Source organism: Anticarsia gemmatalis, chromosome 14 (genome assembly GCF_050436995.1).
Source record: "Anticarsia gemmatalis isolate Benzon Research Colony breed Stoneville strain chromosome 14, ilAntGemm2 primary, whole genome shotgun sequence".
Lineage (NCBI taxonomy): Eukaryota > Metazoa > Arthropoda > Insecta > Lepidoptera > Erebidae > Anticarsia > Anticarsia gemmatalis.
In genome coordinates, this window is record NC_134758.1 from 7,015,078 (window position 1) to 7,040,363 (window position 25,286).

The following is a 25,286-nucleotide window of genomic DNA, read 5'->3' on the forward strand; positions in this document are numbered from 1 at the left end:
CAGATATTAGTAAAGTTGTTTTTAACTTAAAATAGGCAATAAAAGTTCAAATCTGTGGTAAAACGTCTTCTTAATTTGTAATGGTTTTATCACTAGGCTTTAACAATTTTGCTTATTAGCAGGTCCAGAAAAAAATTGAAATGGCAAGACGCGTAAGTTTAACGAAGTAGTGGCGACGAATTGCTTTAGAGTTTAGACTATGTTCTCTCACAATAGGAATTTACTGTTTTGATCGGAGTGAAAATTGACGAGCAAGCGATCCAGCTTTTGGCTTACTGGCTCAGTAATACTACACTCAGGATACAAGTGAACAGTTAACATCTAGCAAGACCTCTCTATCTTTCTACTGCTAACGTTTACATACACCTCACCCAAACCTTCCAAATGGCTGAGTCACAAAACTGAACTATAGTCACAAAGAGATGATGATAACATAAATAAATAATAAAAATACAAAAAGAGGCATGAGCATTAGTCTGCGGTTTGTCGTTCATCCAAAATGCAAGTGTGTTATACATGTGAAAGGACTAAGATTCATACTAAGTTGGCAACATTAAGCAACCTGTCAGTTGAATTGTCAAATGGGAGACAGATGTTACGACTTGACAGTTGACATAATAAGTCTACGGAATAAGGCGGGAATGTGAGTTACTGAGGCACAACACATCAAATATCTGGAAAAAGGGCATTATTGTGCGACAAACGCTGAAATAACTGACTTCATACTGCAATATATATACTTTTACTATTGATAACGTTTACCTAATTGCAAGATATGGATATAATTGAAACAATCAAGAAGGACAAAGCCTATGTGAAATGCAAATTGATAGTCAAAACATGGGAAAATGATTTTAAAACAAAGCATAGCAGGACACCATCAAAATTTGATATAAAAGAAGCCCCGGCAAAAATTAAATATGCCTACAAGAAGTACTTTCAACTTAAAAGTAACGCTCTCGAGAACTCTCTGTCAATCTGTGATATCGACGACGGTGCTATTCTGTCGCCGGAACTTGTTCCAATGGAATCCATCGAGACTGAACCTCTCAGCCCTCAAATTGAACTTCCAGCTTTACCCACTGGCAAAGAGTTGCAAAAGTTATTATCAAGTGCAGACACTATTGAACAAAATATAAAGACTTTAACTCCATTTACGGAAAATTTGTCTAAAAAGCTGTTTCAAAGTAGAAAGTTTTCTCTGAGGAATCCAAGAAAGATGACATTGATTAAGTCCCAACCAACATTACCTAACAAATCTGATACTCAACCTGATTACTGTGATATTATGAGCCAAAATTTAAATGAGTATGAAGATGCTCACACATCTAAATCAGCTGACTACAATGAATCTCAAAACTTTAGTCCTGACAATTTTATAAGTCAGAGTATAGGTTGCAATGAAGGCAATGTTTCTACAGGACAGGCTGACATACAGAATACATTTACTGAATCAATCCTTAGTAAATCTATTTCTGTTTCTAATTATACTATTAGCTCATCCGAGTGCTCTTCAAAATCTTCTATAAGACAAGTAGACACAGCTTGGCTTGATCGAGTTAGTGGCATTAATATACCAAAAAAGTCACCTTGTAAAGAACCTAAAAAGTTTGGACTCAGAAATATTACTGTTCAAGACACCACAGAGAAACAAAGTGACTACGTAGAAAATAGTGAATCTGATGATGAAGATACTGTTATTGCGAAATTAAAGCCAGCTCTCAAGAAAAGGAAATTAGATAACACAGCACACAAAATTCCTCAGTCGGGATGTGAAAATGATAATGTAAATCAAAATACGAGTACCAGACCTAGAAAAAACAAAACATCCCGCAGTCCACAATTAATTGACAAGAAAAATGTAAGTAAGTGTGAGAAACAAAACAACTTGAGTGAAGAATTAGAACCCCCTGACATAAGAGAGTATCTTCCTTTTGGATTAGAAAAAGACATCAGGCCCCGTCACACTCAAATTACAAATGTTCTTAAAAACATCACTGTTACTGATAGCCATAATAAGCTTGACGATTCTGGAGAGAGTAAAAGTTTAGAAAACAAAATTAAACATGGAACATTGAATGATAATTTTGTAAAAATTAACATAGAGAAAAAAGTATTTGTAAGGGGTAAGAAAAGTATAAACTTTTCTAAGTATAAGAAACAACAATGGAAGAATAAGAAAAGTCTTCATGGTGGTATGGAGTTCCCAGAATCTGGAAAGATTTCCTGTTTCAAATGTGGTGATACTGGTCATATGGCTAGATACTGCAGAGCACACAAAGGCGAAACACTTCTACCACTGGAGAGCTATAAAGAGGTGGAACCACCAACCTTAGAAGATATGCAAAAATATGCATCAGATCCAAATAGTCAAAATGAGTCTATTACTGAGCAATTACAAATGTCTATATATGAACCAAGTCAAATCCCGGATTCATTTATGAAAATGTTAGCTGAATCATCCAATGGGGAAAGTGATGATAGTTTACAGCCAATATATAAAAATTTTGATGAAGACATATCAAATGATCTCATGAAAACACTGCAAATGTTTGGACATGAATCATTTAGGCCTGGTCAAGAAAATGCTATCAAGCGTATTTTATGTGGTATGTCAACTCTTCTATTATTATCAACAGGAGGTGGGAAGTCCTTGTGCTACCAACTACCTGCATATATATACAGTCAACGTTTCAAATGCATAACATTGGTTATCTCCCCATTAGTCTCCTTGATGGAAGACCAAGTGATGAATGTTCCGGAATTCTTGAAGGCAGGATGTTACCACAACAATCAGTCACAGACCCAACGACGGAAAATCTTGCAGTATTTAAAAGAGGGACTTTTAAATATTCTTCTCATATCACCTGAAGCACTAGTAGCTGGTGATTCCTCAAATGGATTATCTGGTCTATTTAAGTCTCTCCCTCCAATTGCATTCGCTTGTATTGATGAAGCACATTGTGTATCACAGTGGAGCCATAACTTCAGACCCAGTTATCTAATGATTTGTCGTGTTCTAAGAGAAAAATTAAATGTTAAATGCATACTGGGTTTGACTGCTACTGCTAGTCAGACAACCATCAAAAGCATTATAAGTCATATCAATATTCCTGATGGTGTCCAAGGAGTAATAAGAAATCCTGCTTTGCCTGACAACCTGTTTCTATCAGTTTCAAAGGAGAAAGATAAAGATAGGGCTCTTGTATCTTATTTGTTTTCAGAAGAAATAGTATTATTTAACTCAATTATAGTATATTGCATTAGAAGAGATGAATGTGAAAGAATTGCTGCAATACTCAGATCTTGCTTACAAGAAACTGGAAAAGTTAATATGGAAAGTAAAAGTAATAAAAGGAAAAGAATGTCTTATATAGCAGAAGCATACCATGCTGGCATGTCAGCTTCACAAAGAAAAAAAATTCAGAAACATTTTATGGATGGCACTCTTAGAATAATAGTTGCAACTGTTGCATTTGGTATGGGTATCAACAAATCGGATATTAGATGCATTATACACTATAATATGCCAAGTAGTTTTGAATCTTATGTGCAAGAGGTGGGAAGAGCAGGCCGTGATGGAAAACCTGCATATTGTCACTTACTACTAAGTAATAGTCAAAATGATAAGAACGAACTTTTAAAGCATATTTATGCTAATTCTATAGACCGACCAACAATTAGAAAATTACTTGCCAAAGTGTTTGTTTCTTGTGAATGTAGTACATCTCGAGATAATTGCTGCAATGGACATGAAGTTGGGATTCCTATAGATACAACAGTTGAAGAGCTGGATTTGCCGTCTGAAAATATTGCCACATTATTATGTTATGTTGAACTTCATCCTAAACAGTATATAAAGATTCTTAACAATGCTTATATAAATTGTAAAATTTCGTCATATGGAGGATCACAGAAAATTCATGACGCTGCGAAGACTTGTCGTCCACTGGCTATGGCGCTTTTATTAGAAAATAAAAAGGACCCTGACGTAATGACAAAGAGTGTTATAGAATTTAATGTTATAGAAGTTGCAGCCGCTATTGGATGGGAAAGTGGTGTAACAAAATATCAATTAAAAAATTTAGAATGGAACACTGAGACTGGAGTGTCGCAAAGATCCTTTTTAAAAGTGGAATTTAATACATTAGGATTTAGAATAAGAGCTAGGGGAGACTTAAATCCAACAGAACTTGACGGCATTTTGGATGATTTGCATAATACTGTTATCTCTCAAGAAAGAGCAAGATTATATCAATTAGAAGAGTGTAATATGGCTTTTCATCATTTGGGAAACTATTCAATAGAAAATACTCAAATGTCTAAAGAATTACTGCTTAATACTTCAAACAACTTAAAAAGTACTATAAAAAACTACTTTGAAAGAGAAAAATTACCAGATCACATTACATTGGAGGAGAGACCTTTAGACGCAGAACGGGTCGCATCTGATGTTCGTGCCTTGATATGTGCGTATAAAGATTGTAATTTCACTGGTAGAAGTATAGCAAGAATATTCCAGGGTATATCATCTCCTAATTATTCAGCTATAGTATGGGGCAGATGTAAATTTTGGAGATCCCATTTACACGAAGACTTCAATGGACTGGTCAAAATAGCAACGCAGCAAATTATTCAAATGAAATAGAAAATGTGCAGCAAATGAATGTTAATACTCGTATTATGTTGTATGGAATTGAAAAAAAAAATGAGTAGTGCCCAGTAAGGAAAGAAAGTGAAGGGCTTTCGTTTAATTATTACGAATTCCAAATCAGGAGTCAACGTTAGTGGGAATCTCGAAAAATCCTTAAATGTAAACACCCGTGAAAATTAATTCGCGCATGTCATTAATATAATCAGTGTTCTTTTTTAATAAAATATTTATTCTTCATTAAGTGAAGTTTTATTATACCTGTATCGTTAACGTGCATATTAGTATTATGTATATGTCTTTTTATTTTTGAGTCTGCTGATAGAATCCTTGAATAACTAAAATGTTAGAGCTAATTTAAACGGCGTATCTGAATAGTAAATAATACAGCAAGCCACTAAGCGGAAAGCAAAAAACAAATACCTACAACAAGCGGCCTTTTTCTCCCTTCGGGGTAGCACGCAATTAGCGGCCTGCCATGCCATCGCGTATTGTTGTTTTATCCGGTCACACTCACTTAATCCTTTCTCCGATGGGACCTATATTCTCACGTTGCTTGAAAAAAAGTCAGAGTTGCAGGTCCTCTCGTAGAGCTACAAGAGTCCCAGAATATTAAGAAGAATAAGAATCTGCTTATCAGGCAGTTCCTTGGTGTGGGCTGGGTTCTTAAAGGAAAAACAGGAGAAAATGCTCAAATTGTTTCACGTGCTATCAGTCTTTATTAGGTAATGTTCATGGTTGTATTTATAAGCGAAAATACATTTTGATCTGTGCTATCGTTATAGGTAAATATGGCAAAGCTGAGCCAAATTAATAATTTATTCACATAATATACTGTACAGGTAATACCTACTATACGTTATAGGTCGGAGTATTATTATTTAAAGCCTTGTACATACTAACCCCCGGTTTCTGAGGTACATTTAGCGGTAGTTTATCTATTCAATAGCGTTGAAATATCATATTAAAAAAACGCTAAATGTACTCAGAAACCGGGGATAACAGTACCAATGAACGCGTAGCTTTTACTAGCGCTAGACTGCTTCTGCAGTTGTTGTATGTAGGTGCCTACGGACTGGCGATCCAATAACATAACCGACTCTTACCCACTACGCGGACATTGGGAAGCTCGGTTCGTACAAGGCTTACACAAGCGGAGGATTTTGCTAGTCTTAAACAGGTATACCTACTTACCTAAGAATATTAAGTATACAAATTATACAGTCCCAACATGTCTCATAATTCTCAGGCCGTCAGCGCAAAAGTGGTTTTAGCTGTTTAGGCAATTACCTACTTAATTTAAAGAGAGAAAAATAAATGCAAAAATAACTTATACAGCGCCACCTATTAACAATTGTATAAACAAAAAATAGGTTCGTTAGATTTCAAATTAATCAAGATTCAAAACGTGCTTTGCCGTGATGTATGATTCAACTTATTATAAAAAAATTACGGTTAGGCCGCTTTTGCACTGTCAGTGTTTTAACATTCAACAAAATTATTTCTTTTACACAATATGTAGGTAAGCATCTAACTATCAACAATGTGTTTCAGAAACGGTTACTCATAGATACTAGAAGGCAGTGGCGTGGTTAGCTTGCACAGTTACCCGGATTAGTAGTATCACCGGGAGTGTTAAAGAAGACATTTAGAATTGATACCAATATACTTAAATATAGATTACAGGAGGTCACTATCATGAAAAATACTACTGTTTCACTAAAAAGTGAAGTACTTAACTGCCAACATCTGTCTATGATCCTGAAATACTTACGTTGTACTCATTATTTCTAGTTGTTCAACTTTACATTAAAATATTTCTAAATTTGAGTGTTTGACAGAAATTCATCTGCATTATTAGTTAGAAACTGACTAGAGCAGGGCATAGTAAAAACAATTTTGGCTTGTAGGTATACTAGGTATATGTTATGTGTCGTTAATTGTTTATCTATAGCTGCCACGACTGCTAACGACTGCCAATGGCTATTCTTTAGTAAGTTTCTGCGTATGTATAATTTTATATGATTCTTACACAACAATCCTACAATAAGAATATTTGCGCATTAGCAAGAAGTTTTTAGTCTTCTGGTCAAACCTTCCATTACGCACCTACCTATTGTGTAGGTAGGTACCTATGCATTATTATAACCGAAATATATACCTGTGTCATACTCTCTCTAGTCGCCCAGTTACTTTATTTAATTTACCTATTGACCCTTTAGGATCTGGTGACAATGAACTCCATTGAGTAGAAATACAACTTTCAAATGTATGATGGCCACAGGCCAATTTGTTTTCAATATCGCTATTAGACATAATACATGACCCTAAAACATTATAAAAATCTGAACTTAGTCCATCTATCCATTCTCTCAAGTCTTGATTTATTCTTTGAATATTAGAAAAAGATATTTTGTGTAACAATATACTCTCTTGCTGGTCAGGTAAAAAGTTCTTTGGCTTAAGATTTGAATAGTTTTTATAAGAATTTTGAGATCCACTATGAATTATATCAGATTCTTGGTGTGATAACTCTTTACCTGAGAAATACTCTAATGGTGATATTAAAAACTTAGTAGATACTATTAATCTATTTTGTTCAAATAAGCCTACTTTCCACACTCCTGGTAACAGTGGTACTTTTAAATTTGGTTTAATAAAATTAGTAAGGTTGTTTTCGTCTACATGAATGCCATTGACATCACCGATCGCTCCAGCTGGATCTAGCCAAATTATAGTTAAATTTTCGCTTTTCTTATCTATTTGTGATGCGAATTGATAATAAAGCACTGGTTCTGATAAAGGTCCTAGAATATTTGCTAAGTTTCTGAATGTCATTTCCTTCTGATCATATTCAGAACTAACTTTAAACATTTTAATATTGTCTGCATATGGGCTTTCAAAGTTTAATTCCATATGTTTTTTTGGTTTATACCAAGTTTCAATCAATATTTCTATGTGATCATGAATGATTGCCTTGTGCAATATAAGATTTCCTTTATAAACATCTGCATAGTTATAGGAGCTTATTTCAATGATTTCTTCAGGTTCTATCTGACAGCCTTCTTCTAATAAAATCTTAGCATTCAGTCGAACAATACTTCCAGCATGTGTTAGTATGATATCATCTGAACTGGCTGTTAGATCTTCAATATTATAAATGCTCTGCCAATATGCTTCCAAATTATGTACCAAGTAGTGATCCTTAAATCCTATATGTTGTTCTACTCTATTAATTATTTCTTGATTTATAATAGGTTCGAATTTTCTCGCAAAAAACAATTGTCGGTCCTGTGTATTTTGAATCCTGGGCCAGTCTTCAGTTCGAAAGTCGTTAGGAGAACATCCACACCAATCTACTACATGTTTATACTGACATTTGCAACCTAATTTTCTTTTCCAATTTGTGACATGTAAATTATTGTCCACATATGTATTACAAAAGTGTGAATTCCTTAAAGCAGTGTGAAAGAAGGATTCGGCTGGTAATAAAGTGTGCTGAAATATGATATCCAAACCAGCCAATAGCTCATCTTGTTTTCCTGTTACATATGTAACGAATTCTGGCGATAACGCAATCCAATCACTGCCGCCGTCAATTACTATTCCGCGCGGCAACTTTCTTTCGCCGACGCGCCACATATGTGTGTCACACTCAATAAATGTTTTATCTAAACCTTGTTTCTTTATGAATCGCTGCACTTCGCGTCCATGTGACTTCACAAAGTTAAGACCCTTATTTGCAGAAAGAAAGTTTTCTAATTCTTCTAATGACTTAATAGGAAAATCACTTTCACTTAAGTTAATTACGAAATCCCATTGCCAGCCAAGTGACATGAAGTCTTTCATAGAGGTCAGTAACATTTTCAACAATGATGCTCCACCCCATATTGTGGAATATCTTTTAGTTGCTAGCTTGATGTTAGAAAATTGCTTTTCTAACACTGATAGTTTTCTATGTAAATAATCTTGACGCTGAAACAGATAAAAACGTTAATTAAATGCAGTGAAATGGAATTATAGACAGCAGATGTTGCAACTTGCAAAGTAAGGGAAACTTGCACTAGTGCCACTGTGGCTACTGAGTTGAGTTGACTGTAATTATGAATAAACTTATCGTTTTTCAGGGGTTTAAGATGAGTTATCATGAGAGCAATGCTTCCCAGACATATAGTTAGTGAATGCAACTATCGTACAAGGTCTTCTGGTCGAATGACCAAGCTGTCAGAGCCGAATCTCGGGTAGGAAGGAGTCAAAGCAAGATTGCGGGAGTTTGTCTATTTTTAAATACAAAATGTATGAGTAGTTAAAGTTACCAATTAACTTGACAAAAAAGTAATATTAAGAAAAATAAATGTTGACATCACCCACCTTATCTACATGAATATAAAAGTAGTGATTACTCTTATACAAAGTGTTAATTAATCTATGAACTTGTCTTAATGCTCTTCCATTTAAAGTCAACAGGAACACTATTTTTACTGTATCTTTCTGAGTACTTGATGTATTTGGTATCCTTGGTGTGAATTCTGTAAAAATGATAAAAAATTCATATTAATTGATGCAATATACCATAAAAAAGCAGCAACACTAATCAACTATAAATCTGCTTGATTATGATTAGGTACTATATTTTTGTTTTATTTTTAATTAACCCTTGGGTTAATCTAAAACTATATAAATATATATTTTTTCATTGTCTTAAAAGTGTATAATACAATTTTTATAATGCCCTGGTCAAAGCCAGTCATATAAAAAAAGTCAGTCATATAGCAAGTGTGTAATAAATTATAATTAAACTTACTAGCAAGGCCAGTTTCATAGACATTCATAGTAAAATATCCTCCACAATATTGTGTTGAATCTCCAGGACACTTCATATCACATAAGTTTTTTGCAATGGCAGATGATTCTAGAGGCTTATTTTCACCACAAAAGCATTCAGATCTGTAACAGAGAAAAAAAAAATAGGTATACGTTTGTAAAAATCAAATTTTAATATCATAGAGATTGGGATACAAATTTAAATTTTTTTGTTAGGTATTAAACCCCGCATGTATAGTTAATGGGTTTTTTAACTAACTAAACTTACGCATATTGCACTCCGGCATACATGAAACCAGCTTGTATACAAATATCCAAACAAGAAGATGGAGAATTTGTATTTGCATAGTTGCCATAAAATCCTGATAACAGTCTCATCTTCTTCTCATCAGCATAACATCCTAAATGTCGACCATACTTTGTTTCCCCGTGAAGGCAGTAATTAGGTAGAGTCTCAGAATAGAAGTTTCCACTTTGTATAAGACAAGTTTTATTTACAATTTGTTGTTTGCAATTTTGCGTTTTAGCTCGATGTATCGCAGATATAGCCTCTCTACTTTTTATTTCACACGGAGGTTTGAAATCCAATTCTTCCAATCTTAGATGTGCTGATACTTTATTTATATTTCGAGTATTTATAGACTGTAGGTCTTCATCATCACCAAACCCAAAATTATTTTTTCGAGCTGATACTTCACTATCTGCTTGTCGCACGTTCGATGCATAGTGACTATTTTTTAGTAAATTATCATTTACAGATGGAAAAAAACTTAATGCAATAAAGATATGTATAAAAAAAGCAAGTAATACTGTTATCACCAAGCACTTTGTATACTTGTAATATATTCTTCGGAAAGAAATCGCCATCTCAATTTTATATGTCTATGAATATAAAATATTGTAGTAATATAGCTACATAATCTTACTTCAGCAGATTATTTAAACAAAATTAATAAATGCCTACATTGTCTATTTTTAGGTTATAAACATATCCACTGATAACCGTGTCACTGACAGCTGACACTGACAGTCACTGTCAATCCGACAGTCAAGATCATAGAACTAGTAAACACAAAGATATGCTATACCTAAACATAATATCCTGATAAAGACGTACCTAGCATCTTTGAATTTTTATAAAACACTTACCTTGTTCAAGGACGACAGGAAACTTAATAAGATTTAAATGATTAATGTGTGTTGACGCATAAATCACTTAAATTAAGATTTAGAGAAGTTCAAAACCGAGACATTAATATTTTTATATTAATTTATCAATTCCAGATTAAAAGTATGAAAAGGTTTGAAATCTATAGCACATCTACGCAAAATACCTCTATGGCAAATTCAGCACAGCAGTGCTGCCACTAAAATTAACAAAAATAGGTATACCCAGGGTATCGAACATAATCATAAATAATTCGAAATTCCTAGGTAGGTACCTAAGTTTAAATAAATAGTTTAGAATGTATTAATGTACTAAAGTACGTAAAACAAACCGACGGCTTACAATTTATCCTCTTAAAAAAATGTGGGTTCGGGGAATGCGAAATTAAAATGATGATATGTAAGAAATTCTTAGCTAAGTACACGCGTCTTTATCCATAAAGGCATGATAACGAACGTGCATTTGATGCAGATTTCTTGACGATTCGGCGCAGTGGCCGCAATCTATATTATTTTTTATCAGTATGTGCAGGTGCTTAATGATTGGTTTGGTACATATTGAAATGGTTTTTTTACTGCTCTTATCATAAAAAAATGGTTAGTCAATTGCTATTATCTTGGCAGTTTCATACTTGACACAAGTTGCATTGCAATTAAATTAGGTGTTAAAAACACAGTTGTATTGTTTTTTTTTAATTATAAATAAAATGTTTATGACATCAAAAATGCTCAATTCTACTTCTTTTATGAAGATTACCCCATATGCACATAGTATAAGCGCTCGCAATATTAGCAATGGGAGACTTAAAGGAAAGGTTGCTATTATTACAGCGTCGACCGATGGGTGAGTTAAAATATTTATGTAATGTCATTATTTAGGTAATAGGTATTACGACTTTTATTAAACGTTAAAAGGAGTAAAACCCTGACGTATTTTTTTCTATTATTAGGTAGGTATCTATCTCGCCAAGTTTTATGATAGTTTGTTATCTTGTACCTATTTCATGTTTTGATCAACGAAGTTTGACCGGGTGAACAAAGTTCATCTTTGTTTATTTTCATTTAAGCGGTATTTTTAAGTCTTACGAATTTGAAGTTAACTAAAGTAAACGAAAGGTTTTACTTACTAGAAGTTCATGTTAAGGTTCTCGCTCGAACCCCGCACTTGCATTATTCCAACCGGTAAATGCCACCTCAAACCCGGCAGCTCTAGTAGCCTAAGTACATACCTACTTAATATTAAACGAATATAGGACTATGAATTTCTTGTGTTAAAATAGGTACGCCTGAAATATGTGCCTATAATGTTGTAAAATTATTTGCAGAATTGGTTTTGCCATAGCTCAGAGATTAGGAAATGAAGGAGCGTCGATTGTTATAAGCAGCAGAAAAGAAAATAATGTACAGAAAGCAGTAAAAAGTTTGCGCGATGATGGTATTACCGTGGAAGGAGTTGTATGCCATGTAGGCAATGCTGAACAAAGAAAAAAACTGTTCGATGCTGTAAGTACCTACCTATAAATTTATTTTAATAATAGATGGAAAAACCATGTCCCTTACGGCGATTGAAGTACCTAATTAAAATTCTGATTTTAATTGTAGGCCAACAGCAAATTTGGAGGCCTTGATATTCTCGTGTCTAATGCCGCAGTTAATCCAGGTGTATCGCCAATTCTTGAGGTATGTAGAGGTCATAATTTATTATTATACATAATTGATTGCATATTTTGTTTGGTTTTTAACATAAGCAAACGCTCTGCTTGCAACGATTGTGAGTAGAGCGAGCGCTCCCACCATAGTGCACCCCTGCCTATTTCTAGGAATGCATTAGTAAATATTCAATATTCGAACCTGAATTTTACTCTGAACATAACTTACAAAAATGTTTTTTTTTTAAATTGCGTTTTTCTTTTTGCAGACAGACGAAAATGTTTGGGATAAAATATTCGAGATAAATGTTAAATCCTCCTGGCTCTTAGCGAAGGAAGCGTATCCCGAACTTGTTAAAAGAGGAGGAGGCAATATTGTGTTTATTTCGTCGATAGCTGGCTATCAACCAATGGAAGTAAGTATTTGTACCTAATAATCCGTGTCTTGTATGTAGGCAGTAAACATTTTTAATCCCTCTCAATTTTTATATTCGTTTTGGGAAGTCAAATTAGGCCCCGTACGCTAATGACATCATAGGTACCTAGTTGGGTTTAAAGAACAATCTTAAGCCGAGTGGTCTATACATTGGCCTCCAATGTAAATGGTCGAATGTTTCTGTCCCTAATTGCGGGAGTAGAGGCCGTATTTATTTGTCAAAAATGTATAATGTGTATTAAATTTTTTAGCCTCTAGGTCCTTACAGTGTGAGCAAGACGACTTTGCTGGGACTAACAAGAGCCATAGCTACAGAAGTAGTTCATGATAACATAAGAGTAAATTGTGTAGCTCCTGGAATAGTTGCCACAAAGTTTGCGTCTGCCGTAAGTATATATTATTATTCCGCTATCTATCACTATCTGCTTGAAACAACTTCCCGTAATCTTATCTTAGGAATCGTCTTATTTATGTAGGTATGTCTTCGTCGTAGAATTTAAAATTAATTTTGTTTGATGATTGGAAATTTAAATTCGTAGGTTCTTCGCATCGTATCCTAGGTTTTTCCCAAAAATAATCGATTTTAGATCACTTCCTCCCACAGTTAAATACTTAAATTACTGTCAAAATTTGTGACCTCTTTTACTGTATTTTTAAGATAACAAGCTCCGAAGCCGGCGCAGAAAAAAGTTTGTCAATAGTGCCCATGAAGAGATTTGGAAAACCTTCAGAGATTGCGAGTACTGTGGCTTTCCTCGCTTCGGATGATGCGAGTTACATTACTGGAGAAACCATTGTCACAGCAGGTGGAGCATTCGCTCATCTTTAAACCACACGGATCTTAAGGGATGATTTGTAGAGATCAGGGATTATAGCAAGTAGCGTTCTTTGGTCTCTGCTTACCCCTACGGAATATAAGCGTGAATTTATTATTATTAGGGGTTTTACAGAGAAGATTTTTACAAGTTAGTCTAACGGTGTTTTTGATAACGTTGGACCTTCATGTTCAGCTAAAATGCGTGGGATATTTTTGATTGAGGCTGAGTTAGTAAAAAGCGAAGTTGTATATAAGAGGTGAATGGTAATGGTTAAGGGGTAATTTTTATATGTGAATGTAACTGACTTGAGAGTATAATTATGATACAAAACATAATGGATAAACAGTGATAATAACATGTTAATAATTAAAAACTTTTTGTTAATTTTTTACTTTGTTTTAATAACCTGTTTTTGTTAAAATATTGTTACACTTGCCAAGTGAATAATAGTACCATTATTCTCATTGTTAGCTGTGAGCAGCTTGTGGCTTGTAACAATTTTCATAATACTATTTAAAAACGAGTTATTGTGGGGCCATTGGAAATTATTCTTATTATTACCAATAACTACATAATGTAGATTACTTCTATCGCTCCTAAGAGCATCACTAAATAATTACCTAATAAGTATCCATAAATAACTAATAATTGTGATCAATCAACATCATCATCAGAATCTATTATATCTGCTTTATGTACACCCACTGATTTCAATAAATTACTTGTTGGTCCTGTTGATGCTTTCTCCTCTTTCATACTCTGTATCATATTTGCCATTATAGTTTTACTATCATGCAAGTTTTCTTGACCCTGCAGTTTTTCTCTTAATTCTTCGTCACAATCGTCACTTTCAACCTCATAGTTCATCATGTCGTCCGAGTCTTCATCACTGTCCGCACTGTTAGCATTATGCTCACCCAAGCTTATTATATTCAACATTTTTTCTATACAAGACATAAACTGATCTGATTCAAAGTCTATAACATCATCTTCAGACTTGTCATCGGTACATTCTATACCTTCAAAATCTGATGTTTGTTTCAGAAATGATGATAATTCAGTAGCTACCGCTTGAGATGATATAACATCATTGTTCTTCAACTTGGATGTTTTGCCATAACGAGACAAAAGTAATTCATTTAAATGATCAGGATTTATATTTAACCATTCTTCACTATCTCCTGTGTATTCAGGTTCAGGAACATGTTTATCTCGTACAGATTTCTTTATGGATATGAAGTCATTTGATGACATTAGCTGTGTTATTTCGTGACACAGATATGAATTAATTGGACATTCTGTTATTGTGAAATATTCTTTTGCATTTTCTAACAATTGGCAGTACTCTTTAGACCCTTCTATATTATTTTTGAAATATCCATTCTCTTTCAGATTGCTAACAAATTTCTGATAGTCCTTTGATGAAAATGGGTCAGAAGATGCTTTGTTCATAATCATCTGAAATCCACACATCAACTTCGTGCCCAAAATACTTTTCTTGTCATTTTCAGATACCTGATGTTTAGCCAACTTGATAAGTTTTGAATGCATAAGAGATGCATATAAAAATTTGGTGAATTTTACTTTGATTGTTACACAGTCATCAAACTCAACTGTTTTACAACCCTTTAGATCAATGACATCATGATTACAATATGCATTGACTATCGGTGAAATAAGTGAAGGTTTTAATATCAATAACGCTGCAAGCTTCACTGGCAGGTTCACTAGTGTTGTATGCATCATTTCTGTTAGTTTTTCAGGGTACTTGCCTATTCTGCATAATATTGCCTGTTCTATTTCATAAGAAGCTTGAGTCAGTTCAGGTGACTTAGCTATAATACTCAAGGCAGTACTTATATCTAGTTTCTCCTCTATTGATGCCACTCCTGGTGGAATTATATGTATGTGGTTGTTATAAATAAAAACCTAGAACAGAAAATAATATAAATTAGTTACAAAGAAACTAAATGATAAATCATCATGATACTGTGGTACCAGGATAGATATAAAGGATATTGTTAAATTACCGCCATAACTTTACAACATTGCAAATGACTTGAAAAAAATATGATATTTAGATGGAATATTTAAATATTACAATGAATGCTGGATGTAACTGGACATTGACATAATAATTGTATACAATGGGCTACTGGTCTGTAGGGTGCAAAAATATTACCTAAGTTGCAGAAAGGAAGGTGTTTTAACAAGTAAACTTTAATTCCATTAATGATATTTAAGAACAAACAAGTTACTTACTCTATTTTCAGTATTTTCTGGATTTGCCCAAGCCTGCAAATGATCTGCAGCTTCGATTAGGAGAAAGTCCCCATCATTGTCCGTTATTTGAATAATTACATCTTTGTATATTTTTGATATTTCCAACACAATATGTACAATGAACCACTCATCTTCTATGTTATCACCAAAATTTGTTGCACTGCATAGATGGAATGGGGACTCTAAAAAAATTCATTAATATTATAATACACTAGCTGACCCGCGCAACTTCGCTTGCGTCACATAAGAGAGAATGCGTCATAATTTTCCCCGTTTTTGTAACATTTCTTGTTGCTACTCCGCTCCTGTTGGTCGTAGCGTGACGATATATAGCCTATAGCCTTCCTCAATAAATAGGCTATCTAACACTGTAAGAATTTTTCAAATCGGATCAGTAGTTCCTGAGATTAGCGCGTTCAAACAAACAAACAAACAATCAAACAAACAAACTCTTCAGCTTTATAATATTACTAGCTGACCCGCGCAACTTCGCTTGCGTCACATAATTTTCCCCGTTTTTGTAACATTTTTCGTTGCTACTCCGCTCCTAATGGCCGTAGCGTAATGTTATATAGCCTATAACCTTCCTCGATAAATGGGCTATCTAACACTGAAAGATTTTTTCAAATCGGACCAGTAGAACCTGAGATTAGCGCGTTCAAACAAACAAACAAACAAACAAACAAACAAACTCTTCAGCTTTATAATATTAGTATAGATAAGTAATAAGTATAGATAGAGATTGTACATAGTTACAAATGTAATAGTGTCACAGTCAACAACACAATGGCTTATTTAACTGATTGTTAATTATTAAGTTATTTAGATTTTAAATGGTTATAAAGAACATTGATGTGTTTTATAGTAAATAATGCCATGTGCATAAACGACTGATAAGACCACAGGAGTCGAAACTCACCTGCATCATTGTGCTCCACAGGAATAAACACTTTAAACTCATCTCTTTGCCAAATGTAATCACAAGACAGTTGTTCTATGGTGCTATTAATTTGTAAACACAATTCTTTCCACGCTGAAATATCAGATCCGAGAGACACCGGAAAAAATAAGCACTGAATTGTATCCTCCGATTGTGAAGTTATCTTATTACTTGCCATTTTTGTAATGATTGTCAACAGACTTTTTGGTAATTATTAAACATGCATAAAATCTACATGTCATACAATTTAATATTATAATCGTCGATATACAAATACCGCGTTGGAGTAATATTTATACCAGTTTAAGACAATGTGACAGTTTAACTTGACAGTTTTGAGTTTTGTTTGACATGGATCATAGACAAGACTATTAGACACTCGACATCAGTGTTGCTACCCAAACGCTGTCGTAATGCTTATGGCTTCGCAGCTTAGTAGATAGAATTTAATAATTAAAAATATTTATTAGGTACATTATAGTTAAGTTTATCTGCGGTATTCATGTTTTGTGATAATTCTAGGCGTTTCTAGGTGCCTTTTAATATTTCGGCATCCGTTACCATAGACACCTTTTCGTTGACGCAGGCAGTGACAGTGACATTAGTGTCATTAGTGAGTAGTGACACTGACAGCTGGCAATGACAGATGTTCAATCGTGGATTATTTGTTATCTTGATACAGAAAAATAATTTCTTATGAATATTATTAATCCGACAAATAATTGACTATCACGATCATCTATATATGTACTTTAAATTCCAATGTCAGCTTTGGCTTATATAAGTGAATACGGATCAAACTCGGACGATAGTGACAGTGAATTTGATAACATTGGATGCATGAGGTAGGTAAAAGCAAAAAATCTATTCAAAGTATCGAGTTATTTGTACTAAATACATGATAATTGAAAGGCTTGTAGACCGAAATAAAAAAATACTAATGTCGCCTACTGCAATCACATGATAATTTCATGTTTTCTTATTCAAAACCCATTCGCTCTGAAGCTCACACTTCATCAAATCACTTAGCAATTTTACTAGTGTAGCGATTATATTAGCTGTATGACGATTTTATAATAATAATTTACATCCGTGGTTTAGGCTATGTATTTCTGGAAGTTCCAACTTTAGTAACAATTTGTTTATGTAGGTTTAATTAATTTTGGTTTAATTTTGGCGATTTATTGACACAATTTTTAGTGTCTGAGTTCCAAGTTTCTAATTGTTATTTAAAAAAGTAAATCTATGAAATGGACAACTGAATTTATTTTCGAGATACCCCAACTGTTTAGCATACAGCTTTGATCCAGAATGACTGGGTGTTATAAAAATATATCTCCCAAAATGTATTATTCAGCTGCGGGAGAGTCATCAAGTAGTAGTACAGATTGTGCAAACTTTTAAGTATTTTTATTGACACTTGAAATGTGAAAATTGTATATAGGTATACAGTTCTAGAAAAATATGTGTTGTTACAAATGACAAATATATTTTTTTAAACTAAGTTTATGATTATTTACTTTATTGAGACAGAATTTTATAATTTTTTTGTGTTACAGAACAAAGCTTCCCACACCCAACCTGAGTAAAGTGGCAGTGGTGCCTGTATATGAGCATCAAGATGATCCACAGCTTCATGATGGCAGAATTCGTTCATTTCCTCATGTAAGGGGAAATTGGGCCACATTTGTATTTATACAATGTATGTAACATATTTATCTTTATTTTTACAATTTATATGATTGTTATTGGAAGTTTAATGAAGTTTTTCTGAATATAATCTTTGTTTCAGATTTAGAATCAGATGCCTTACATGATCTTCTTGACAAACTGCAAGAAAAGATACTGTCTGTAGTTGAATCTTGTCAAAAGTGTAATGATTTCCATATCAGTTTGTCTATGACTGTTGTATTGAAGTATCATTTGATATCGTCATTTCGTACATCACTACAATCAAGTTTTAATAATATCAAGAGGTATGTCCCTATCCTATTACTATTATACTTTTCCTATGTCATAATTTTTTCTTACTTACCTTTGTATTATTGTGCACTATGTACAATAAGTAGTACTTCAGGCTATTATAAACTGAAAAAAACAATGCAGGCTCATATAGAATAAGGGGAAACTGAATTTCCAGATTAGTAAGGGTAAATATTCAGTAATGAGTTTCAATCATTGTTAATCATAATAAAAGGGTAATTCAATAGATAGGCAATAGTTGCTTTCACTGACCACAAATCTGCACTGGTATAACCTATTTAAAATGCTTAGCTACCCAAAGTTTTACAATTGTGTCTGCTTTCTGTATCTTAACTTAGACTTTATTTGTTATCATTTCAGTTTTGATCTCGGCTTTGCAGCGGTTAAAGTGTATTGTAACGAGGAAAATTCAAGGACCTTTATTTCTTTAGATGTAGATCCATTCACTCATAAATTTTTGAAAGTTATATCTAAGAAAGTGGATCAAGCTTTTGAAGAATATCAGTTGCCTACATTTTATGAAGTAAGTGTTTAACCCTTTGACTGTTACAATGGTTATACTCGACAAATCAGAAAGTACTCACGACGTTAAAGACCCATGTAAAGCAAACTTTGTGAGTTAACTTGATTTAAAAAAGGTGAAGTTTAACTATCTCTTAATCTAGTTTTATTTTTAGAATATATAAATTAAATTAAATTCAAAGTCAAAATTCCTTCTTCTGTTCCAGGACCCATCTTTTCACATGAGCGTTTTGTGGGTAAAAGGAAATAAAAAAACGGAGCTTAATAATATTATAGAATCTTTGAATGAGATTTTGTTTCAAGAGACTGAAAATTCCCTTAAAAACATCTTTGTTGAGACAATAAGTTGCAAAGTTGGGAACAAATATTTTCAATATACATTAACTTGATATGGCGTCTTATAATAATTTTGTAAGAATGTTAGAGGATAGTGTTGTAGACCAAACAAAGAACAAAGTATATGTCAACCCTAATTTTAATAAACCTCAAGGAAGTAAATATTCTAGTAGTGCAGTAATGCACGTAAATCCTAAATTTTCACATCTCCTATCTAATGTTCAGAGCAACGCCCATAACAAACCTAGAATTTATGTAAATCCTAATTTCGTAAAAACTAATAGTTACCCTGATGAAATGCAAATACCAACTCACAATGATAATTATTTTTTGCAAAACACAGTTGTGAATCAATCTAATGCCTATTCTTGTGAAGACTCCACAACTGAAACTGAGAAAAATCAACTGACAGTGCCATTTGCAAATTCACGTTACAGTTTAGTTAGACAAAGTACAAGTCAAGTAACACGTCAGGTTCCACAAGAAGCAGTGATTGGTCAAGTTAAAAACACCATTCAAATTAACAAATATAAATCTATACCACTAAAAGACATCAAAAAGAATCTCGATAATGTAAAAAAGTTAAATAAGTATCCTTCAATAGATAGTGCCAGATCTAATAATCGAGTAACAAGTAATAAAATATGTGTGAGTTCTTCAACCTTTAGTCGCAGCAGATTGATATATCGTAACAGTGGCGCTAAAGTTGCTGTCGATAAAAGTAAAATAAGATCAAGTATTGATTCGCCTGGAAAGCCTGTGCTCAATCAACTGAGAGGAAAAATTAAAGGAAATTTTAAGAAAAACAACATACCATGTCCATTGTTCCGAAAATTTGGAAGATGTTTGAGAAAAAGTCGTGGAAAATGCGAGTTTCTGCATGATAAAAAACATGTATCCATTTGTCGAAAATTTTTAAAAGGACTTTGTCATGATAAAGATTGTTTGCTTTCACACGATTTAACTACAAAGAAGATGCCTACTTGTTACTTTTATTTACAAGGAAATTGCACAAAATCCGACTGCCCTTACTTGCATGTAAAATTAAGCGAAACGGTTAAAATCTGTCCAGATTTTCTTAAAGGATATTGCGAGAAAGGCAGCAAATGTTCACAACGACACGTTATGCAAAATGAAGAGAGGAAAGGGACTTTAAAACGATCGTCCTTAACATCGAAAAGAAATTACAATAAAGTTCAAAACAAAACTGTAATTTGTGGCGATCATAAAGAAAAAGAAAAGAATACAAGTTCTGCGCCTACGGATAATAATGATAAGTCTGATCATAGATATTATCAAGAAAATGCAAATGACTTGAATGAAACTGAAACCTGTGACATCATTAAACCCACGAGGTGTAAGTTAGGTACATTGCCATCGTTTATCCAACTATAATATATTTTTTTAAGTAATACTTGCCTTTTTTATTTTTCTAAGCCAACCATAATGATTATGAAAAACCTCACCCCAATAATGTTGTCGGTACCATTACAGGAGCCCATAAGAGAGACCGGTACATGCCACCTGGGCAGCTGTAAAGCCAGCGTTAACTTACATGCGTAATCTAGATTTTATAATATAGATGCTTCAATGCCAGTTATCGCCTTACTTAAATCAAACAATGTTTACGAATTGCGAAATATTTATATTTACTACAAATACATATAAAACCAATTAAAATTAAGATGTTATGTACATGTAACGAAAAGTAGTATTAACACAATAAAATTACATTATGTTTCAAGAGGGCATTCTTGTGTAAGTTGACAACAGTTGTTCAATACAATAAATAATCTTTGATATTCTTAGGTGGGTATTTATAAAACGTCGCCCATTGTATGGGACTTCCCGCCAAATTGAAGATGTTGCATAGGTATATTTTCCTCTGCTCCTTGGACAAACATCAAACATAAAAAAATGTAACCTAATATTATAATAATGTCGTGGTATATTTTAGTAAATCTCACAAAATTATCTTATCATTTAAATTTAATAAGGTTAAATGGTTTTTGCACTTTTAACATCATTACATAAAAAATCTAATTAAAGCTTTCCATCTACATACCTTTTGAAACCTGTAATGTTGTTTAATTCTTGAACCACCTGGGTACTTTACTGCCCTTTGAAGTTGACGGTTTGTCAGATTTTTGTGAAGTATTTGTGTCTTCTTGTTTTCTTCTGCTGGGAGCCCTGTTAAATATGATTTTATTTTATGAATAGTCTTTCTTATGTCTAAGTGTCTTATTCTCAATCATAGGATGCTTATGTTTTGTTAAATTGTACAAGAGTATATTGTTATCTTTTTTAAAACAATTTAAATTTAATAAAAATAATGCAACTAAGCAGAGCTTGTACTATGGTACCCAGATAACGAACATAAATACAAGGTAAATAATGATGCATCTAAACTCGTGCTCATCACGGAAATAATCATCCTAAATAGTATCCGAAACCACAACACGCAATGGCGATCATCAAGGCGAGGTAATCAAATTTACGCCAAACTCAGTCAAATGTGCACACGAAAAGAAAAAAAATGTTTAGGTACCTATATTTAGAAGCTAATATGCTGGCAGCATCTGGTGCAGTTTTCTTTGCATAAATCTCTTGTTTAAGATATGGTTCTCTAGTTTTGTCCTCTTGTAACCATTTGAAGTGCATATGAACACATGGCACAAATCTTGCCTCAAGTAAAGTCATTTTAGGTTCCAAAGTTTCTTTTAGAGGTGTGGTAACTGTAACATTAAAGTAACACGTACATTAACGATAATTCTAAATATCATTATCACTATCCTACAAATATCATAAATACGAAAATTTGTTGTGATATTAATTGTTGCAGAATCAGTTAATATATTATAAAACAAAAAAACTGGGTACTGGATGAATTTGCTTGAGATCTTTACCAGTCGACAGAGTAGTTCCTTAGGTAGGTATAATTTATTAAGATTGCCTGAAGTAAGATGATTATTGATGAAGATATCGAATTTTTACTATTTTAAAATCAAACAGCATTATAGTATTGCTTTTTAGTCAGAAGAATCATAAGAAGGTTTTGAGGCAGAACATCTGCTAGATCCCCTAGCATATTAATAATATAGTTATGTAAGCCATACAATAAGATGAGTGCATAAATACTTATGCATCATCATTACTTACATATATGAAAGTCTTTATTTGGTGTCTGCAAATGCTCCTTTATAAAATTTGTAACATCTTCAATGGTGTTGGTTGGTGCAAAAATTCCTTGAAGTATAATATGATCAGGAAACTGAACCCTTACAACAACATTCTTGTATTGATTCAACTTCTTTTCTAGTACCTATAAACACATAGTAAATATTAAATACACATACAAACACATTTACCAGATTAATCAAAGGTAAATGCAGAACAACTGAAGGCTTATTATAATATCATATTTACTTACATCCTTATTTTTATCTTCTCTTTGTGTAGAAGTGGACAGTGGAGTATTTTCTAAGCTTATTCTATTCTGTTGTAAGTCATGGTACAACCGTCGCACTTCCTCAATTGATAATTCATAGAAGTCATCGGGAAGATCTTCAAATACTTCTTCACTACTATCTGGCTGCATAAAAGCTATGGCTTTTTGACTTCCAAGCTAAAATAAATACATGTAATTTTAATATTGGTCATATAATATTAAGAGAATTCCACAACATTAACACCAAATAGAATTATTGATACTCAAGGCTAACATCATTGTAGTGAATAAATTCTTCTTAGTTTTCATTTAAAAAAAAAATGAATTCTTACAAAAGTAACTTCTTCCTCAATTTTGAGCCTTCTTTCTAAATTTTCCTGTGTTGGTGCTGTTACTGAAGTAGTGCTACTATCACAGTCTAATTCCATTGCTTCTTGAATAACTTTTTGTTCTGGCTCTTGTGATGAGCTTTCACCTTGTTCCATGGGTTTCTCCTCTATTGCCTTGTTCATTTGGCGTGCATCTTCTTTGAACTTTGATAGAATATCAGGTTGGTGAGGTTTGTCATGCTTGGTATGACTGTCTCCTGTTGTTGCCCCTGATATTGATGGTTGTTCAGGTCTTGGCTCCTCCATTGCCATATCAGTTTTTGTGTCTGCAACCTTTGTCTCAGTAACTGATTTTCTATAAACAGTTGATACATTTGCCTGTCTAGAAAAAAACATTGTCTGTTAAATATTTTCCTTGTTATTATATAAAGTATAACAAAAGTAGAATATTGACTACCTTGCTTCTTCTTGTTTGTTAAGCAATCTTAAAATTGCTCTACCTTTTATTAATCCTAATTGCCTTAAGGTTTTATCTCTAAGTGCTGTCTCACCAACAACTTCTTGGCGCATATATAAAATCATAGGCTGTTGGATTGAACCTATTTCTAGAGGAGCCAATGATATCACAAGGTCATATAAAGTTGTAGTCGGAGGAAATTCTGCTGTGCGTCTTTCACCTTAAATGAAAAATATGTTTTAAAACTCTATTCCTGACTATAGTGTTAAACATCAATTATTATAATCATGAAGTAAAATTAATTATGACGTGAAACTTCATTTTTAAAACAGAACTATATCTTATTTTAAAGAACAGCTTTCATTGAAAATTGTGATCAATGAGTTCAAGAATTAGTTCTAATGATTTTCAATATTATTATCATTATACTACATATTGAAATAAGGTGTCCATAATATAGTTATTTTAATTTACCATCTTCAAGCTGCAAACCAATAGTAACATTTGATTCTTTTCTTTTTTTCTCTGCCTCTACCATTTCCAACATAGCCTTATTTGGAAGATTGGAAAATCGAATAGTAGTTGTAAGGTCCAGAATATGATTATGATGTTTTAAGTCATAGTCGGAGGCCTGAAAACCTTGTTTATGACATACATCTTCTAAAACCTGAAATTTTATGATATACACATCAATGAAATAAGATTTCATATTTAGTCCAAGAAAAAACCTTTATATTCTTGTTATGTAATTGTTTTTTTATAGAAAATTTATTAATTTAACTGCAGAAAAACTAACTTATATTTATATGTTCAGGAATTATACATAAATAAATACATAGTGACCATTTTATGATATTACCTGCAAAAAGCTTGTATCAGGGGTACATTGTATCTTTTGCCTTCTTCCGTTCGGTGTTAATACGATTATGTCTTTAGACATGATTTTGTTATTATATTTTTAACGTAATAATTCTGTAAACTAACTCGCTACTTCGCAATTTACACGAATCATCAGCCAGATACCGGCACTGTACTTACGTCAAAATCAAATGTCACATGTCATCGATGTCAAAATATTGTATTTGCGTTCCAAAGACAATTCATACCATACCGTACCAAAGAGAAATATATGCCTATTGTTGCTGGCATACTTAATCCTTTTACAGCATGTAACTTGTAGGTAAGACGTGACGATCAAGGGGTTTTGCTAACAAATAGTCGAATAAGCTAATAGTAGAATGCAATTTTACTTGTCATATCTTTATAGTATCCACAATATACAGAGGGAATCGAACCCACAATCCCCACGCATAGTGCTTTGCAGTAGTTTTCTCAACCGCTGCGCCATCGACATTGTCAGTACAAATAAATGAGATGAGACTGATAAACAGATAATTCCATAAGACAATTAGTTTATTATTTGCTTATGAAATAGTTGCTCTA

The 25,286-nt window shown here is 33.1% G+C and overlaps 7 protein-coding genes across 9 annotated transcripts; 4 read left to right on the forward strand and 3 right to left on the reverse strand.

Moving 5' to 3' along the window:
* Nucleotides 1-600: 600 nt before the first annotated feature.
* On the forward strand, nucleotides 601-4,895 carry RecQ4 (RecQ4 helicase). Its single transcript, XM_076122889.1, has one exon. It carries the CDS (start codon nucleotides 776-778, stop codon nucleotides 4,646-4,648), a length of 3,873 nt encoding a protein of 1,290 aa, XP_075979004.1. The 5' UTR covers nucleotides 601-775; the 3' UTR covers nucleotides 4,649-4,895.
* Nucleotides 4,896-5,335: 440 nt separating this feature from the next.
* oxt (Xylosyltransferase oxt) lies at nucleotides 5,336-10,526 on the reverse strand. Its single transcript, XM_076123138.1, has 4 exons — nucleotides 9,744-10,526; nucleotides 9,456-9,598; nucleotides 9,023-9,180; nucleotides 5,336-8,626 (listed from the first exon to the last, which is right to left on the reverse strand). Exons 1-4 carry the CDS (start codon nucleotides 10,340-10,342, stop codon nucleotides 6,818-6,820), a joined length of 2,709 nt encoding a protein of 902 aa, XP_075979253.1. The 5' UTR covers nucleotides 10,343-10,526; the 3' UTR covers nucleotides 5,336-6,817.
* A 725-nt stretch (nucleotides 10,527-11,251) lies between these two features.
* On the forward strand, nucleotides 11,252-13,933 carry Dhrs4 (Dehydrogenase/reductase 4). Its single transcript, XM_076123143.1, has 6 exons — nucleotides 11,252-11,486; nucleotides 11,968-12,145; nucleotides 12,245-12,322; nucleotides 12,561-12,707; nucleotides 12,979-13,113; nucleotides 13,386-13,933. The coding sequence occupies exons 1-6, from the start codon at nucleotides 11,350-11,352 to the stop codon at nucleotides 13,554-13,556; spliced, it is 846 nt and encodes a 281-aa protein (XP_075979258.1). The 5' UTR covers nucleotides 11,252-11,349; the 3' UTR covers nucleotides 13,557-13,933.
* Nucleotides 13,934-14,089: 156 nt separating this feature from the next.
* On the reverse strand, nucleotides 14,090-17,129 carry ecd (ecdysoneless cell cycle regulator). The gene is made up of 3 exons (XM_076123139.1): nucleotides 16,748-17,129; nucleotides 15,808-16,010; nucleotides 14,090-15,474 (listed from the first exon to the last, which is right to left on the reverse strand). Exons 1-3 carry the CDS (start codon nucleotides 16,944-16,946, stop codon nucleotides 14,200-14,202), a joined length of 1,677 nt encoding a protein of 558 aa, XP_075979254.1. The 5' UTR covers nucleotides 16,947-17,129; the 3' UTR covers nucleotides 14,090-14,199.
* Nucleotides 17,130-17,375: 246 nt separating this feature from the next.
* Nucleotides 17,376-19,664, forward strand: LOC142978505 (U6 snRNA phosphodiesterase 1). Its single transcript, XM_076122980.1, has 5 exons — nucleotides 17,376-17,613; nucleotides 18,328-18,470; nucleotides 18,561-18,744; nucleotides 19,112-19,274; nucleotides 19,480-19,664. The coding sequence occupies exons 1-5, from the start codon at nucleotides 17,531-17,533 to the stop codon at nucleotides 19,660-19,662; spliced, it is 756 nt and encodes a 251-aa protein (XP_075979095.1). The 5' UTR covers nucleotides 17,376-17,530; the 3' UTR covers nucleotides 19,663-19,664.
* On the forward strand, nucleotides 19,664-21,023 carry ZC3H3 (Zinc finger CCCH domain-containing protein 3). The gene has a single exon (XM_076122979.1). The coding sequence runs from the start codon at nucleotides 19,664-19,666 to the stop codon at nucleotides 21,002-21,004; it is 1,341 nt and encodes a 446-aa protein (XP_075979094.1). The 3' UTR covers nucleotides 21,005-21,023.
* Nucleotides 21,024-21,233: 210 nt separating this feature from the next.
* LOC142978620 (tether containing UBX domain for GLUT4) lies at nucleotides 21,234-24,882 on the reverse strand. 3 transcript variants are annotated; one of them, XM_076123141.1, is made up of 9 exons: nucleotides 24,703-24,882; nucleotides 24,318-24,510; nucleotides 23,844-24,063; nucleotides 23,390-23,768; nucleotides 23,040-23,234; nucleotides 22,769-22,931; nucleotides 22,158-22,344; nucleotides 21,675-21,799; nucleotides 21,234-21,494 (listed from the first exon to the last, which is right to left on the reverse strand). In XM_076123141.1, the coding sequence occupies exons 1-8, from the start codon at nucleotides 24,781-24,783 to the stop codon at nucleotides 21,697-21,699; spliced, it is 1,521 nt and encodes a 506-aa protein (XP_075979256.1). In that variant the 5' UTR covers nucleotides 24,784-24,882; the 3' UTR covers nucleotides 21,234-21,494; nucleotides 21,675-21,696. The 3 variants fall into 3 exon arrangements, with proteins under 3 accessions (XP_075979256.1, XP_075979257.1, XP_075979255.1); XM_076123142.1 differs by having other exon boundaries at nucleotides 21,234-21,497; XM_076123140.1 differs by having other exon boundaries at nucleotides 21,234-21,500.
* Between the last annotated feature and the right edge of the window lie 404 nt (nucleotides 24,883-25,286).

What these genes read in the sequence shown, in the direction of transcription:
- LOC142978505 (XM_076122980.1), top strand. Translation starts at nt 17,531, where the DNA reads ATGTCAGCTTTGGCTTATATAAGTGAATACGGATCAAACTCGGACGAT. An exon ending in AGTTTTAATAATATCAAGAG is followed by an intron (nt 18,745 to 19,111) that starts GTATGTCCCTAT and finishes TTATCATTTCAG; the next exon opens with TTTTGATCTCGGCTTTGCAG. An exon ending in AGTTGCCTACATTTTATGAA is followed by an intron (nt 19,275 to 19,479) that starts GTAAGTGTTTAA and finishes CTTCTGTTCCAG; the next exon opens with GACCCATCTTTTCACATGAG.
- RecQ4 (XM_076122889.1), top strand. Translation starts at nt 776, where the DNA reads ATGGATATAATTGAAACAATCAAGAAGGACAAAGCCTATGTGAAATGC.
- LOC142978620 (XM_076123141.1), bottom strand. Translation starts at nt 24,783, where the DNA reads ATGTCTAAAGACATAATCGTATTAACACCGAACGGAAGAAGGCAAAAG. An exon ending in GAGAAGATAAAAATAAGGAT is followed by an intron (nt 22,932 to 23,039) that starts GTAAGTAAATAT and finishes ATGTGTTTATAG; the next exon opens with GTACTAGAAAAGAAGTTGAA. An exon ending in ATATTAGCTTCTAAATATAG is followed by an intron (nt 21,800 to 22,157) that starts GTACCTAAACAT and finishes CATATTTAACAG; the next exon opens with GGCTCCCAGCAGAAGAAAAC.
- ZC3H3 (XM_076122979.1), top strand. Translation starts at nt 19,664, where the DNA reads ATGGCGTCTTATAATAATTTTGTAAGAATGTTAGAGGATAGTGTTGTA.
- oxt (XM_076123138.1), bottom strand. Translation starts at nt 10,342, where the DNA reads ATGGCGATTTCTTTCCGAAGAATATATTACAAGTATACAAAGTGCTTG. An exon ending in TATGCCGGAGTGCAATATGC is followed by an intron (nt 9,599 to 9,743) that starts GTAAGTTTAGTT and finishes TCTCTGTTACAG; the next exon opens with ATCTGAATGCTTTTGTGGTG. An exon ending in CTATGAAACTGGCCTTGCTA is followed by an intron (nt 9,181 to 9,455) that starts GTAAGTTTAATT and finishes TCATTTTTACAG; the next exon opens with AATTCACACCAAGGATACCA.
- Dhrs4 (XM_076123143.1), top strand. Translation starts at nt 11,350, where the DNA reads ATGTTTATGACATCAAAAATGCTCAATTCTACTTCTTTTATGAAGATT. An exon ending in GAAAAAAACTGTTCGATGCT is followed by an intron (nt 12,146 to 12,244) that starts GTAAGTACCTAC and finishes TTTTAATTGTAG; the next exon opens with GCCAACAGCAAATTTGGAGG. An exon ending in CCACAAAGTTTGCGTCTGCC is followed by an intron (nt 13,114 to 13,385) that starts GTAAGTATATAT and finishes TGTATTTTTAAG; the next exon opens with ATAACAAGCTCCGAAGCCGG.
- ecd (XM_076123139.1), bottom strand. Translation starts at nt 16,946, where the DNA reads ATGGCAAGTAATAAGATAACTTCACAATCGGAGGATACAATTCAGTGC. An exon ending in TGTGGAGCACAATGATGCAG is followed by an intron (nt 16,011 to 16,747) that starts GTGAGTTTCGAC and finishes GAATTTTTTTAG; the next exon opens with AGTCCCCATTCCATCTATGC. An exon ending in CAGAAAATACTGAAAATAGA is followed by an intron (nt 15,475 to 15,807) that starts GTAAGTAACTTG and finishes TTTCTGTTCTAG; the next exon opens with GTTTTTATTTATAACAACCA.